Here is a 14,898-nt window from a genome sequence, read left to right as displayed (position 1 = left end):
GCAGATCAACCAAATTTTCACAACCTCTTGTCATTGTCCCATCCTTAATATTTGTTCTTAACCACAGAGACCCTATTGAATAGCACCAAGGCAGTGCTACAACACTCAAAACACAATAGTTCAACGAGGAGGTTCACCACATTAACCCAAGAGTAACGGGTGATGGATAATAAACGTTGGTCTTGCCTGCAATGAACACAACCCATGACTAATTTTAAAGAAGTCAACATGACTTGAGACTAGCAGAGGCTCTCGAAATATGTATAACAGCTGCTGCTTCATCAAGTTAGCACAGGTGATAGTGTATGTCAGTTAATGATAGTATTTAAATACTGTCTGAATCTGCCAGAAAACTGTCTTGTACCACTTACAAATTTAAACTTTTGAAATGATGCAAAACTATAGTAACATAGAAGCATAGAAGTTAGGATTAGGAAGAGGCCAATAGGCCCTTTGTTCAAGCCTGCTCTGCCATTCTTCACGATCATGGCCAATTGTCCAACTCAATAGCCTAATCCTGCTTTCTCCCCATAATCTTTGATGCCATTCGGCCCAAGTGCTATATCCAGTCATCGCTTGAATACGTTCAATGTTTTGGCATCAACTTCCTGTGATAATTAATTCCACAGACTCACCACTCTTTGGGCGAAGAAATGTCTCATCTCTATCCTAAATCGTCTACCCTGAATCCTCATACTGTGACCCCTGGTTCTAGACACACCCACCATCAGGAACATCCTCCCGACTGTGCTGCCCAGTCCTGATTGTATTTGTTGTTCGACAAAATTCTAACAAAGTCAGTACCAACTGAACTGCAACAAAATAAACATACTGATTCCTCAGGAGATCTCTCAAATTTGACATACATTTAAAAAATCATCAGGATTTGGATATGACAGCTGTGAAAATCAGCAGCTGCTCTGACAGACTCTTGCTAAAAGAACATGGTTTATTTATTAGTTTGGAGAGAGGGTGGGGGAGAAAGCAAAGGGGGGCACCACATTCAAAGCTATACATGACCCTGTGGCCTCTTCTGCAGCGAATTCCTCAGATATGCCACCCTAAAGATGGAATCTTCTCAATTTCTTAATTTAATAATCTCAAAGGCAGAGTCAGCACATGCACTTTGGCCGTTGCACCAAGATTTGCCCTCAGGTGAACTTTCAGGACTTTGGTTGTCTTTGTTCATGAAAGGGTACGGAACTACAAATACATAAAAACAAGTCACCAACCAAACAGGTGAGAAAGTATTAGTTTAAATATAGCCATGATAGTAATACTGGCACCACATCTCTGTTCGACGTCTATAGTTTATGTAGGCCTTTATCTGGATTAGCAGTTTGTTTTAAGAAATGAGGCTATTAAAACATACAAGGAAGATAGAACAGGTTTAAAACAAGCTCCACGGTAAGGATGACAGAAAACCAAACTATTCGGGCCAAATTAAGAAAACTCGCAGTCCATAAGATGGGGGCAAGGGTATTGGAAAGGAACATCATGACTTATGTAACCCTCTAAAACTCTGGACTATTAACAGACAGCCTGTTGTTTTGTGCCTTCTTTCGTACAATACGCTACTGACGTCTACCTATTGATGCACGAAGAAACCAAGTTCCTTCTTTCTGCATTCAAATCAAAAACTTCACAAACTTTATTACCTTATCAGACTCACCACTCTTTGGGCGAAGAAATGTCTCATCTCTATCCTAAATCGTCTACCCTGAATCCTCATACTGTGACCCCTGATTCTAGACACACCCACCATCAGGAACATCCTCCCGGCATCTGTGCTGTCCAGTCCTGATTGCATTTGTTATCAGATGAATTCCAAGTCGTTTTTTTAACATGCACTATTTTCACATCTAATTTCACAATCTTTATACAACATAGCACCTTTGCAATAACTTCTGTTCTAGAAGTTACTTTCCTATAAACCCAACCAGCTACATCAGTTTTGTGTCAGTGTAGGTATTATTGAAGGACATGCGAAGTAATTCAGAAAACGTACTGCCATGTGAGTCATCTATTTCTGCCTTCTGAGGCACTTTTGTGTTTCCTATTCATTCAGTTCTTGGGGGAGTTGGTTGTAGAATTCACAAGAAATAAATGTCATTTTGCAAACAGTCAAAAGTAAACAGGCTCAGGATGGAAGTGAAACCACAGACATCGTGGAAACAAAATATAAAGAAGAGGAGACATTAATAGAAACACAATTTCATCATCCAAGTCAGTTTTTGAGCAAAAACAGACGGCCAAAAGTTCACTCTTTACCTAACACTGTTAAACATGTCCTTGTTGTTTACTCCAATTTTTATTAAATGGGGGGAAAGAATGGTTTCTGTTAAAGCACAGAAGTACAGTCTGCATTAATAATTTGGCTTTTAAAACAGTGGAACAGATTTAAAATTCACTGTCTTGCACAGAACAATAAAAATGACAAACAAAACTAAAATTAGAATATTCTGATCCAAATAAGAAATATACTTTGGGCAAAAATAAAGAATGGCTATTGATGCCTACCTAGCCACTCTGGTTGCATAGAAATGAAACAGAAACATGCCAAAGATCCAGTATTTTTGGAACACACAATTATTAAGGGGTGGTTTGTCAATTAGATCTTCACTATTTCAAGAATATAAAAGTACATTGTTTCAATGTAGACTACATTAAGATATTTTAATATACTTTTAAAAACCTAAACCATTTGTCACTGTGAATAATTGTGGCTGTATATACGGTCAAGAGATTAACATCCAGATTCAGCAACTTTTTCCTTTATTTTTCATTACAGTCGAAACCTAACATGAACATTTGGAGCAAATTCTACTTCAGGTCACACTTTATCGCTGTAAAATTAGATACCTGTCTTCAAAGGGCACTGCTGAGAAGCTTAACTAGCCCAGTTTATTAAAAAAGTGTCTCCATCTCAATTTAAAAAAGACTTTTGCTTTCAATGGAATTAGAGGTATAAAGTGAATATCCAGTCATAAGGCATGAGGAAATACGTCAAATGATCTACCCACTGGTGGAAGTGTATCCTTTTAATTAAACTAAACTGCACAGAATTATTTAAAGAGGGATTTACTGCAAAAAAGCTTAACACATCTTACCAATTAAAGATTATTGCAGTGCTTTATACACATCTGTCGGAAGCGACTACAGCAATGTTACTAAAAATCGTTCCTCTGGACTGATACTTCCTAATGCACCTCATGAAAGCTGAAACTGTTAGTATAAGTTTAACAGAAGTGTTCTGTGCAGATCTTTGTGTGCGCTTTCTAAAATTCACCTCAGGATTTCTCTGCATCTTTTGTGCTACAATTTGGTGAACTGGTAATTGGGTAAACAAAAAAATAGAAACGCAAATAAAAAGAAAAATGCAAGAAATTGTTATAAATGATTGAGTTCAACGATAAATAGAAACCCACTGGTTAGCCACAGCAAATGTAGTCTTCTGAGCTATACAATTTTATGATGAAATTCGCCAGTATTAAAGCACTAGTTTTCAATCCCAATCAGCTTGATTAAATGATTGGGTTATGAATCCTTAAAGTTGCATGACCCCACAATTAGCTGTGTTCACCAAAACAAGAGGCTTTTGTCAAAGGAACTTCAATTTAGTTAACCTATACAATTGAAATAAAATGCATTTAAAGCAACTGCTTTGCTTGTGCCACTTTACAGTCACAGTGTTTACTGGAAGACTGTGATCATTACCTCTATCCTAGATTTTCCCTGCAGCTTTTGTGAGGGAATGCGGGTGTGCACGGTAAATCTTGATGATTATGATGAACCAATTTAGTGATGTTTCGTAGGGTCTTTTGTAAACAATGGGGTCATACAACTCCTATATACCCAATACATCTTTCATTTTTATATTTGTATAAAAATTTAAAATAAAAAAAGCAGTTTTAAACTTTTCATCACAAATCATGCACAAAATGCCATTTGGTCACACGCGCACACACATACACACAAAGAAAAAAGTTGTTTAATAACTTTTGTTTCTAATGGTGATTCAGAATTTGTGTAAGTGCTACTCTGAGAAGGAAGCTGCTTCTCCGTAGTGCCTTTTTTGGTCCCAAACTTCATCCACATATAAACATGCTTTAAAGACCTACCTAATCCACCTGCAACAAGGTGAAACACCAACATTTCTTCGAAAACTCTTTTAAACCACTGCTTGCACAGCAAACATCCAGTCACTACTGTAGTGATTTCAGAATAAGCCACTTTAGAAACAAGCCACCTACACGAACTCTACACAGTAATGTTAATACAAATTTAAAATCTACATTATGTTTCTAAAAAGCTATCATTTAAAACTTGCCTGAAGCCTATTGTCACAGTTCTAAAACAAGAAATGTACTTTGTACAATTAATACAAATTAAATTCCTTCTCTAAGAAGCTCACAAGTTATAGGGATTAAGAGTATAACAGAAACATATTACAAAACATTTACAAAATAAATACAAATACTATCCGACGGTACTTTACTTCTTTCATTCAGCAAATAGAAAATTTCTTCTATTCATCATTCAGACTTGGATTTCTTGGCACCGCCACTCTTAGTGCTGCAATGACACAAGGCATTGTGTTAAAAACTCTTTTACTGTGGTCATTTGTTCTAATATTCCATCAAGTACACCTCCTCTCTCCCCCTTCTAGTAATTTCCTTCTGAGCAATGCCATTTGCCACCATGCATCTTTGAAGCAGCAGATAATCAAGGCGGCCAATGGAATGTTGGCCCTTATTTCAAGGGGATAGGGTACAAAGTAGGGAAATCTTACTGCAACCATTCAAAGTACTGGTTAGACCACACCTGGAATTCCGAGAACAGCTTCATTGCCCTTATTTATCACCATTTAATTAGATGTAGTTCAGAGAAAGTTCACTATGGAGGGATTCCCTAATGAGCAAAGGTCAGGGAGGCTGGGGCTCCACTCACTGGAGGAGTCTGGAAGAATGAGAGGTGATTTCATTGAAGTATATAGCATTCTTAGGGGGCTTGACAGTGTAAATGCTTAGACAATGTTCCCCAGAGGGCACAGAATCGCTGAAGGTGGGATTGCAGGTGGGGCAGGTGATTAAAAAGGAAAATGGAATTTTGTCTGCCATTGCTCCAGGGATGGAGTTTCAAAACAGTGAGGCTATGCTGCAGCTGTATAGGGTCCTAGTGAGGCCACACCTGGCGTACTGTTATGCAGTTTTGGTCTCCTTGAGAAGAGATATACCAGCACTGGAGGGGGTGCAGAGGAGATTCATTCAGTTGATTCCAGAGTTGAGGGGGTTGGATTATGAGGGGAGACTGAGTAGGCTGGGATTATACTCATTAAAATTCAGAAGAATGAAGGGAGATCTTATAGAAACAAAATATTATGAAGGGAGTAGATAAAGTGGAGGCAGGGAGGTTGTTTCTGCTAGCAGGTGAAACTAGGATTACAGGGCATTGCCTCAAAATGAAGGGAAGCATATGTAGGACTGAGGTAAGCAGGAACTTCTTCACCCAAAGAGTTGTGAATCTGTGGAATGCCCTGCCCAGTGAAGCGGTTGAAGCTACCTCACTGAATGTTTTAAGGCAAGGCTAGATAAATTTTTGAACAGTAAAAGAATTAAGGGTTATGGTGAATGGGCGGGTAAGTGGAGCTGAATCTCAAAAAGGCCAGCCATGATCTTCTTAAATGGCAGGGTAGGCTCGAGGAGCCAGATGGCCTACTCCTGCTCCTAGTACTTATGTTCTTACAGTCTCTGAACAAACGGGACTAAAATGAGGAGGACCAACTTCTCTCAGAGTTTGTGTGTCTTTGGAACTCCTTGCCATAGAGAGCAGTGGGGGGCTGAGTCCTTGTATATATTTACGGCTGGGGTGGATAGTTTCTTGAATTAAGGGTTACAGGAAAATAGCAGGAAAGCCAGTGAGAAACGTCATATTAGCCATGATCCTACTGAGCACTGGAGCAGGTTTAAGGGGCCGAACAGCCTAATCCTATCACTTACTGTTTTAACTAACATCAATGGGGGAGAAAAAAAGCTTGACACCTAATTTTTTCTCGGTTACAGATGAGCTGTAAGAATCGCTCGTGTCTTCTGCCCAAATTGAGTCAAATGAGGGATTGAGGAGAGAATCATGTACAGAAACCCCCTCAGCATGGAAATCTACAGCAAAATTACTGCAGTTCCATTCATCTAAAATGACGGTGATAGCCAAAATTGCCTCACGGCTGCATGCAGCCGCTCCAAGCGCCTGTGCACAGTATGCTAATGCCAATTACAGCCTCATCTGCTGGTTCCGTGAAAATCACTACCACATGCAGATTTTGGAGGAGGAGGAATGCCAGTGATGGCCCATTTAAACAACTCCACTAAGGGCCTCACACATTCCATTTCTTTGAAGAATTTAGCTGGCAAGACTGCAACTGCTAATTTTGAAAGACACCGGAACAATAATATATCAGTCCCATGCCAGTTACTTTTTTTTTGTTCATTCGCGGGATGAGGATGTCACTGGCCAGGACAGCTTGTAAAATGTCGCCTGTTCTTTACACAAATAAAACCTTTAGTTCTCTTGGGACAGTGGCTTGGAAGGAATTCAGGGATTTACATATACCTATTAATAAACTGAAATCTTCTTCTAACTGATTAAAGATGCAATAGCATCTTACATTTCTTGAGTACATCCTCATCAGTGGTGTGGCCCTTTGATTTTTTACTTATAAATTCTATGTCTGCTACCACCTCTCTAACACCTGAACAGCGAGCGAGGCTCTAAGAGCTTGTATTTTCAAAAAACCTGTCGGGCAATAATCTGGTGTCATGATTTCTGACCTAAAGGACATTAGTGAACCAGATGGATTTTTCTGACAGTCAGCAATGGACTATGGTCATCACAAGACCCTTAATTCTATATTTATATTGAATTCAAATTCCACCACCTACTGTGGAAGGGTTTGATCCTGGGTACCCAGAACATTATCTGCATCTCTGGATTAGCAGTCTAGCAATAACACCACCAGGCCATTGCCTCCCCATATTCAAGATGTTTCTCAAAAGTAGATTCATGGGATGTGGGCATCTCTGGCTAGTCCAGCATTTATTGTCCAGAGTGCAATAGCCAACCACATTGCTCTGGGTCTGAAGTAACATATAGACTAGATGGGATAAGGACAGCAGTGAAGCAGATGGGTTTTTGCAACTGACGGAAGTTACACAGTTGCAATTCTGTCAGCACTTCTCTGTTCTACTCAAGCTATTTTGCTCCAAGGTAGATTGTGAGACAGTGGTACAGATTCCGTAGTTTGAGATATTTAGTGAGGCTTCAGCTCAGCAGAAATGTTGGCACTTTTTGCAGAGGTGAATACATTTTGATCCAGGGTTTCAGGAGAGTGAAGTATGTGTGGGGACCAGTATATTAGGACATGCTGAATTCGGCACCACTAGGGACTACGACTCTAACATACACATAAAACTGAACTTTCAAATTCATTCTTGTATATCTGTGATCTGTCGACTGTTTAAACATCATACCTGGAACCAACCAATCTTTTTCCAAGGTCAAAAGAGTGCTGCTTAATATGACAGCAAAGTTTAAAAGACTGGTGTAAAAAAAAGTGCCTCATGAAAGGAAAGCAGGCATGATCATCAGAACAACTGGATGCAATTTTTTTTTAAAACAGCAGTGACCCCAACTCTGGAACTGAAACATGTGACCTTCCAGTTAAAACGCTGACCAATAAGCCCTCTGTGAGCAAAAACAGTTTACACCAGTACAGTTAATGTAAGATTGATTGATAACAAATTGGAAACCGATTACAAACTGTGTCTAATTCTCTTTGCTGTTAACCTCACTGGAAAGGAAAAATCTCAAGCATTGCAAATGGATTATCAGTTCATAATAAGGTCACTTCTTGCTACTGGTGCAGAGCAATTTCCCTCCTTATGACTTTCAGTACAGTTATCCCAAGTCTTTATTCGTTCATTTATATCTATTTATAATGCAATAAGAACAATGCCAAGGAAATCACCTCCTCACAGAGGCTCACTTACCTATCGGGTGATGTTGTCGGTCGTTTTGCAGTGCCTTTGGCTCCTTGTACACCGGTGTCTAAAGAACATAAAGATCCCAAATCGTGAACATTCTTCTGTACACATGCATCTCCAGTAACACATGCAGGAATGTAACATTCAGCATTGTAATTGTTAATTCAACAGGCATTTCCTGAGCCAATAATTTCCATGAGAAAAATTCTAACCCAAACATTATAAACAATTATTTTTATATTTTTCCAAAACCATCAGAAAGTACTACAAGTTACTTATGCCATAAGCTAAATTACTTGTGCAAAAATGAAAAACAGTTTAACATTGATAAATTGAGATGCATTCCTAATTAACTCAACTAGTTTAATTAGTGCAATTAAAACATCAAATTGTACAGCTCAACATGGTGGCTCTGATCAAACTTTGAATAATCCACATTAATATGTAGTGCTGTGGTATCTCATCTGTGATTCTATATGTGACAGAACACTGGTTCTAAATTGCAAAACTACAAAGCACAACTGAAAACAGTTATGTACGTTTTCAGATCAAAACAACATAACAGTGGAAGTTTTTTAACTTTAATAACAGACAGAGCACTTTGTTGGCAAGGTTAATATTTACAGTCCACTTATATACAATTAAGTGGCCATTTCAGAACAGAGTTGAAACAGTGTGTCTGGAGTTACACATAGACCAGACTGCATAACAATGGCAGATTTTTTTTTTCCTTAGAGGAATCAGATGGTTTTTGGAACAATCTGGCAGCTTCATTTAGTTAACTGAATTTAACATACCCACCTGCTATGGGGAATTTGAACCCATGGCTCCATATCATTGGTCCACCCTCTGGATTATTTCATCCTGTGACAACCATTTTCTGTACAGTAAGGGATACTGGTGTACAATGATGTAAGAAGTCTACTTCATTTTTATTACACAATGGACCCAACCAGAGTTTTGGTGGAAATTGAATAGCTCATTTTCACCCTGTTTTACTGTGCTTAAACTTGCATACTTGTCTGGGTACAATTTTAAAGCACTTTAGCGACAAGCTGGGAGGAAAGGGGTGATTGGGTATACAGTGATGCAAGGCCAAGTATAGCAGATGTGTTATTCCAATCCTTTGGAATTGTATCAGTGTTGGGTAAAACAGCTTAAAGGCAGTTAATTGTGCAACGAAACATGGGCAAGGTTGTTTCATTGACCAGCAATCTGCCCGAGTGTCAGGGCCGTTTCAACTGAAACCTCCCACCACTGTATCAGTTGTGAACATATTTGTGACCAAATCAAATTACACTTGTATTTAAAATATTTGTGGAGATTCGACCCTTACAGGAAAGACCCATTTGTAAATGATTAAGCAACTTCAAGAAGCATTTATGACCTATGCGGTTTTTGCTTTTCAAAAAACAACAGGATTCACATGTCTGATCACCAGTAATCAGTCATATAGCTCCTTTCATCCAGGCCACAACTAGTCTGATATTAACTTAAATATTTAACACCAAGGTTGATTTTGTACAACAGCTCATGACCTTAAATTCCAAGACATTTTACTTAAACTTGTAATACTGCACTTGAAAATAATTTGATTACAGAAATCAATTACATAATAATTGGACATTTTACATTTACACAACACATTTTGCAGGAGACATCCTGCACCCAGCACCGGTTAAAAAGACTGTACTATGGCTGTACATTTATGTTTGATATATTTCAGAATCAATACAATTTCTAAGTCAAGCCAGTTGGCCTGCTGTATGTGCATGTATGATATCTTACAGTTGGAGTTAGCTTGTTATTAAAATCCCATTTCTTTGCTCATTCCTTACAGCCTTTATATTTTAAAAATTGTTTCAAGGGAGCTGGGCATCACTGGCAAGCCAGAAATTGTTGCCTATTCCTAATTATCCTTGAACTGTATAGCTTGCTGGATCATTTCAGAGGGCAACTATGAGTTAACACTTTCATCTTCAGTCACATGTACATTAGACCAGGTACGGACAGCAAACCCTAAAGAGCATCAGTGAACATTATGTATGTTTCCATATTAAATCAAATGACAGTCCTGTGTTCACCATTACCGAGAACAGATATCAAATCCATATTTGTTGACTGAGTTTAAATGGTCGCAGTTGCTGCCAGTGGTTTTGAACTCCCTGCCTTTGTATCATTAGCCTTAGTCTCAGGAATACCAATCTCAGACAATACCACTCAGCCCACTGCCTTCCCTCTTTTTAATATTCAAATCAAGTTCCATTTTACTTTTTACCTCGACAAAGCACTTACAGTAAAGCTTAATAATGCGGAAACATTCCTTCTAAATTTCCCTTTCACTTCTGTTGTTACTCTGACCTTCTGCTCTATTAGTACTAATTTGCCATATTGTAAATTAAAGAGAGCACATCTGTGTTAAAATACCCACATCAGTTAGCAAAGTTATATTCACAGTGGTAAACAATCGTATTTTCTTAGAAGTTTTGAATTTTGAATCTTACAAGCCAGTAAAACACACTGCAGAGGTGTCTTATGTAGTTCAAGCTCATTACCTTGAAGCCATCTAACTTGTGTAGCTGGTCCATATCCCTTCTCATTCCGTGCTGCAATCCTAAATATTATGGCAGGCTTCGTTGTACAATCAATATGTGCATTTGCTAGGTGCGATGAGGATACCACACAAGATGGCTTCGCACCACAGTACACCCGCATAAAGGCCAACTGGGCTGGGCTCCCAGATTTTGATTCTTGCATTTGAATGCTGCGCACTGCTAAATAAACAGAGTACTCCAGAATTTTGCCAGCAGTCGTCGCAGGTGGTTCCCAGGTAAGATGAGCACCATCTACACTCTAAAAAGGGGAACATTGAGAAATCAAAATCAGTGCATTCATCACCATTTTTCTTTGGCATCTCATGACACAGCATCCATAGCTGAAAAGTTAATTTACAAAGCGTTTGACAAGGTTCCACATGATAGACTGGTTACTAAGATTAGATCACATGGAATCCAAGGGGGGCTAGCCAATTGGATACAGAATTGGCTTGAAGATAGATAGATAGGTGGTGGTGGTAGAGGGTAGTTTTATAGACTGATAGCCTGTGAACAGCGGTATGCCACAAGGATCCACTGCTTTTCGTCATTTATATAAATTGTCTGGATGCGAATTTAGGAGGTATGGTCAGTAAGTTTGTAGATGACACCAAAATAAGTGTACAGTGAAGATTAACTCGCAGTACAACAGAACCTTGATCACATGAAGCAAAGAATGGTAGATGGAGTTCAATTTAGGTAATGAGGCGTTGCAATTTGCTAAGACAAAACAAGGGTAGGACTTATACAGTTAATGGTAGGGCCGTGGGGTGTGTTGCCGAATCAACAGACTTAGGGCTGCAGGTACTTAGTTATTTGAAAGTGGAGTTGCAGGAAGATAGGGTGGTGAAAGTGGCATTTGGCACACTTACCTTCATTGGGCAGAACACTGAGTATAGGAGTTGGATTGTCATCTTATGGCTATTGTCAGGACATTGAAGAGGCCGCTTTTATAATACTGCATACAATTCCAGTCACCCTTCGTAGGAATGATGTTGTTAAACATGAAAGGGTTCAGAAAAGATTTGCAAGAATGCTGCCAGGACTGGAGGACTTCAGTTATAGGGAGATGCTGAACAGGTTGGGGCATTTTTCTCTAAAGGGTCAGAAACTGAGGGGGTCACCTAACAGAGGTTCATAAAATCATGAGGGCCTGGATACAGTGAATAGCCAAAGTCTTTTTCCTACTGTATGGGAGCCCAAAACTAGGGAGTATAGGTTTAAGGTGAGAGGTGAAAAATTTTAAATGGACCTAGGGCGTAACTGTTTCATGCAGAGGGTGATGCATGTATGGAACAAACAGCCAGAGGAAGTGGTGGAGGCTGACACAGTTACAACATTTAAAATGCATTTGGATGGGTATATGAATAGGAAGGGTTTAGAGGGACATAGGCCAAATGCTGGTAAATGCATGCAGCAGATTGGGAAGCCTGGTCAGCACGGATGAGTTGGACCAAAGGGTCTGTTTCCGTGCTGTATGACTCTACAACATTTACAAAAACTGCTTCCTCACTACCCAAGCACCACATTCTTACTAAGTTTATTTGTGGTCTTGACATTTTTTCTCTTGGGCTTAATTTGAAAATATATATTTTAAGTTTCTCACAAAATGCCTTTGCTTTTCCCAGAAGTTACTGGTTTTAAGTGAAAATGATTCGACAAGTAAAAGGTTACAAAGCTCAATAGATACAGTAGTTCTAAAATGCAGAGGAAAAGCGTTTATGGTAAACTGCAGTCTTTGATCCCACTTTGTACCTTGGTAATTTTTATAGCAGATGGAGCTCCAGGAAATCCGGGGAGACAGGTTTTGAATGCACATATCTCACTGAATGGACCCCTTCCACATGCATTGATCCCAGCAACTCTGAACTTGTATGCAGTGCCTGGCAGGAGTTCTTGCTTTTTGAGCATGCTGTAGTCTGGGATATTAGCACTAGCATCCTGAAACAAAGGAAGGAATATTTAAGCTTAATTCTGTTTTGTGAAGTAGATATTTTTCAAAGGTTCATGCCAGTTGGGAGCAGTTATCTTATCATTCAATCTGGTTTTCGAAAAGTCATTTAATTACTAAAAAAATCAACTTGAAACATAAATTTGAGTTGAAGGAGTCAACCATGATGTATGACCAGCAATGTCACCTGCAAGGTGGAATTCCTGGGTTCAAGATCACTCCAAAGGCACTCTGCATTACTGAGGGGCTGTTGCCTTATCAGGTAATTTTCTTTTAGTTCAACTGTTAATCTGCTCTCAACATTTCCTTAGGTGAACATGAAAGATTCCACAGCAATACACAAAGGGAAGGAGATATATTTTGGCATTCTGACCAACATTTATTCCCCAAAGCCAAAAGCCAATGTCTTAGTCTTTTATTGCATTGACATTTGTGAGACTTCACCGTGTATGAACATAGAACATTACAGCACAGTACAGGCCCTTCGGCCCTCGATGTTGTGCCGACCTGTCATACCGATCTGAAGCCCATCTAACCTACACTATTCCATGTACGTCCATATGCTTGTCCAATGTTCTATAGTGGCACTGTAAGATCTATTGTATTGATAACCTACAAAACCATTATCTACTAATGACAGGAACTTTATTTACCCCATTTGCCAGTGGATTACTATTAGAGACTTCATTTGGTGACAAAATGTTACATTACAATAGTGACTATTCGAAATCAGTTCTAGAAATAATTGTATTAATGAGCATTACATAGCTCTGATGAGAATTACAGGTAAGACCCCCTAAAGAAAAGGGAGCCATTAAAGGAAGGACTGAAGGAAGGAATAAAACTGTTGTAGTGAGACAGACTTAACACTTCTTTTAAAAATTTGGCACTTTACATCCTACTGTGCTTCTATATGAAATTATTAGAATGAATTCATTGAATCTGTAGAATCATTGGATCCCTACAGTATGGAAACAGGCCTTTAAGCCCAACAAGTCCACACCAACACTGAGTATCCCACCCAGACCCATTCCCCTACCAATCCCCCTGTAATCCACCCAATCTACACATCCCTGAACACTGCAGGGCAATTTAGCAGGCTGTTGCGCCTAGCTAGCACATCTTTGGACTGTGGGATGAAACTCGAGCACCCAGCAGAAACCCACACAGACACAACAGACACAGGGAGAATGCTCAAACTCCACACAGACAGGTGTCCGAGGGTGGAATCCAGCCAGGTCCTTGGCGCTGTGAAGTAGTATTGCTAACCACTGAGTCCTGTGCTGCCCCAAAGCCTAGGTCTCCAGGTGTTCTTTTTCATCCCAAAATCGTAAATTCTTAATTCTTTCATGCGTACTGCAATAACTCAACAGGGGCTGGTATCCCATCACTAAGTCACTATTATTTACATGTGGAGAATCCTTCATACTGATCCAGCTCCCTCAGAGCTAGATCTCAGAGTGAACAGGATATTTGACCCTCCTGTTCTTATCTGTCAGACAGGGCTCCCCGATTGGACCAGATTTAGAGCACCAATAAGGGAACTCATTCAATGAGATCCACCTGGCTGACCTTGTTACAATCACTGCATCCCTCCCCTTGAGTCCGAGGACATAGACACGTTTTTATTTAAAAACAGCTCCTCCTGGAGCTATTAGCACTGGGTCAGGTTCCTCCAACTCTGTCTCAATACAGGTGGCATGTCACACACAGGAGCTTTCCTTTGTGCCCAGAGCAACTCAGAAATTCATTCTCTTTAGGTGGCACAAGTTTTGAGGCAGCAGCGCCTGCCACGTCCGTCTCAAATTCTGAAGTATCTTCAATGCTTGACAAAGAGGGAGTACCCACAGGCTCACGAATGGGCACATTTTGCTCCCATAACATTTGCAAGTCTGCAGCTTTCATATAGGCCATGTGCTTGTTCAGGACCGTTGCACCTACCTGAACTTTGTGCATCAACTGGCCTGATCTTGTGTCGATCATGACTCTTACCTATTTGAGTACATTCCAGTGGTTCCTGCGCCAAACTTCCTTCCCTGAAGTAAACTGGCTCCCTCGCTTTGTGGAGTCGTGAGTCTGGCAACGGTATTCCCGAAGCTGTTTCACCTCCTTCCTCCCACAAAAGATAAAGCCAGTTGTAGTGCCTGTTTGAAGTCCAGTTAGGCTTCAGCTAGTGGGTGCTTCTGAATGGTCATTTCATTTATTCCCCCACATACCAAACAGACTCTAAGCCTCTTATTACAGACTAACCAAAGTCACTTGCCTCTGCCATTCTGCTTAGTCAAAAACCCCAATACAGAGTCCCTGGTTCTCA

The 14,898-nt window shown here is 39.8% G+C and overlaps 1 protein-coding gene across 4 annotated transcripts in view; it reads right to left on the bottom strand.

Moving 5' to 3' along the window:
* Positions 1-2,758: 2,758 nt before the first annotated feature.
* Positions 2,759-14,898, bottom strand: part of LOC125460967 (host cell factor 2-like) — a 79,745-nt gene continuing 67,605 nt past the window's right edge. For all 4 annotated transcript variants that reach the window (XM_059652533.1, XM_059652536.1, XM_059652534.1 and 1 more), the window contains exons 22-25: positions 12,389-12,574; positions 10,595-10,892; positions 8,046-8,103; positions 2,759-4,575 (exon numbers count right to left, since the gene is read on the bottom strand). In XM_059652533.1, the coding sequence (XP_059508516.1) occupies positions 4,536-4,575; positions 8,046-8,103; positions 10,595-10,892; positions 12,389-12,574 (582 nt within the window). In that variant the 3' untranslated portion in view covers positions 2,759-4,535. The remainder of the gene's footprint in view (positions 4,576-8,045; positions 8,104-10,594; positions 10,893-12,388; positions 12,575-14,898) is intronic.

This window comes from Stegostoma tigrinum, chromosome 18, assembly GCF_030684315.1.
Source record: "Stegostoma tigrinum isolate sSteTig4 chromosome 18, sSteTig4.hap1, whole genome shotgun sequence".
Classification (NCBI taxonomy): domain Eukaryota; kingdom Metazoa; phylum Chordata; class Chondrichthyes; order Orectolobiformes; family Stegostomatidae; genus Stegostoma; species Stegostoma tigrinum.
Note: the sequence above shows the minus strand (reverse complement) of the source record. Positions and strands in the feature narration are given on the sequence as shown.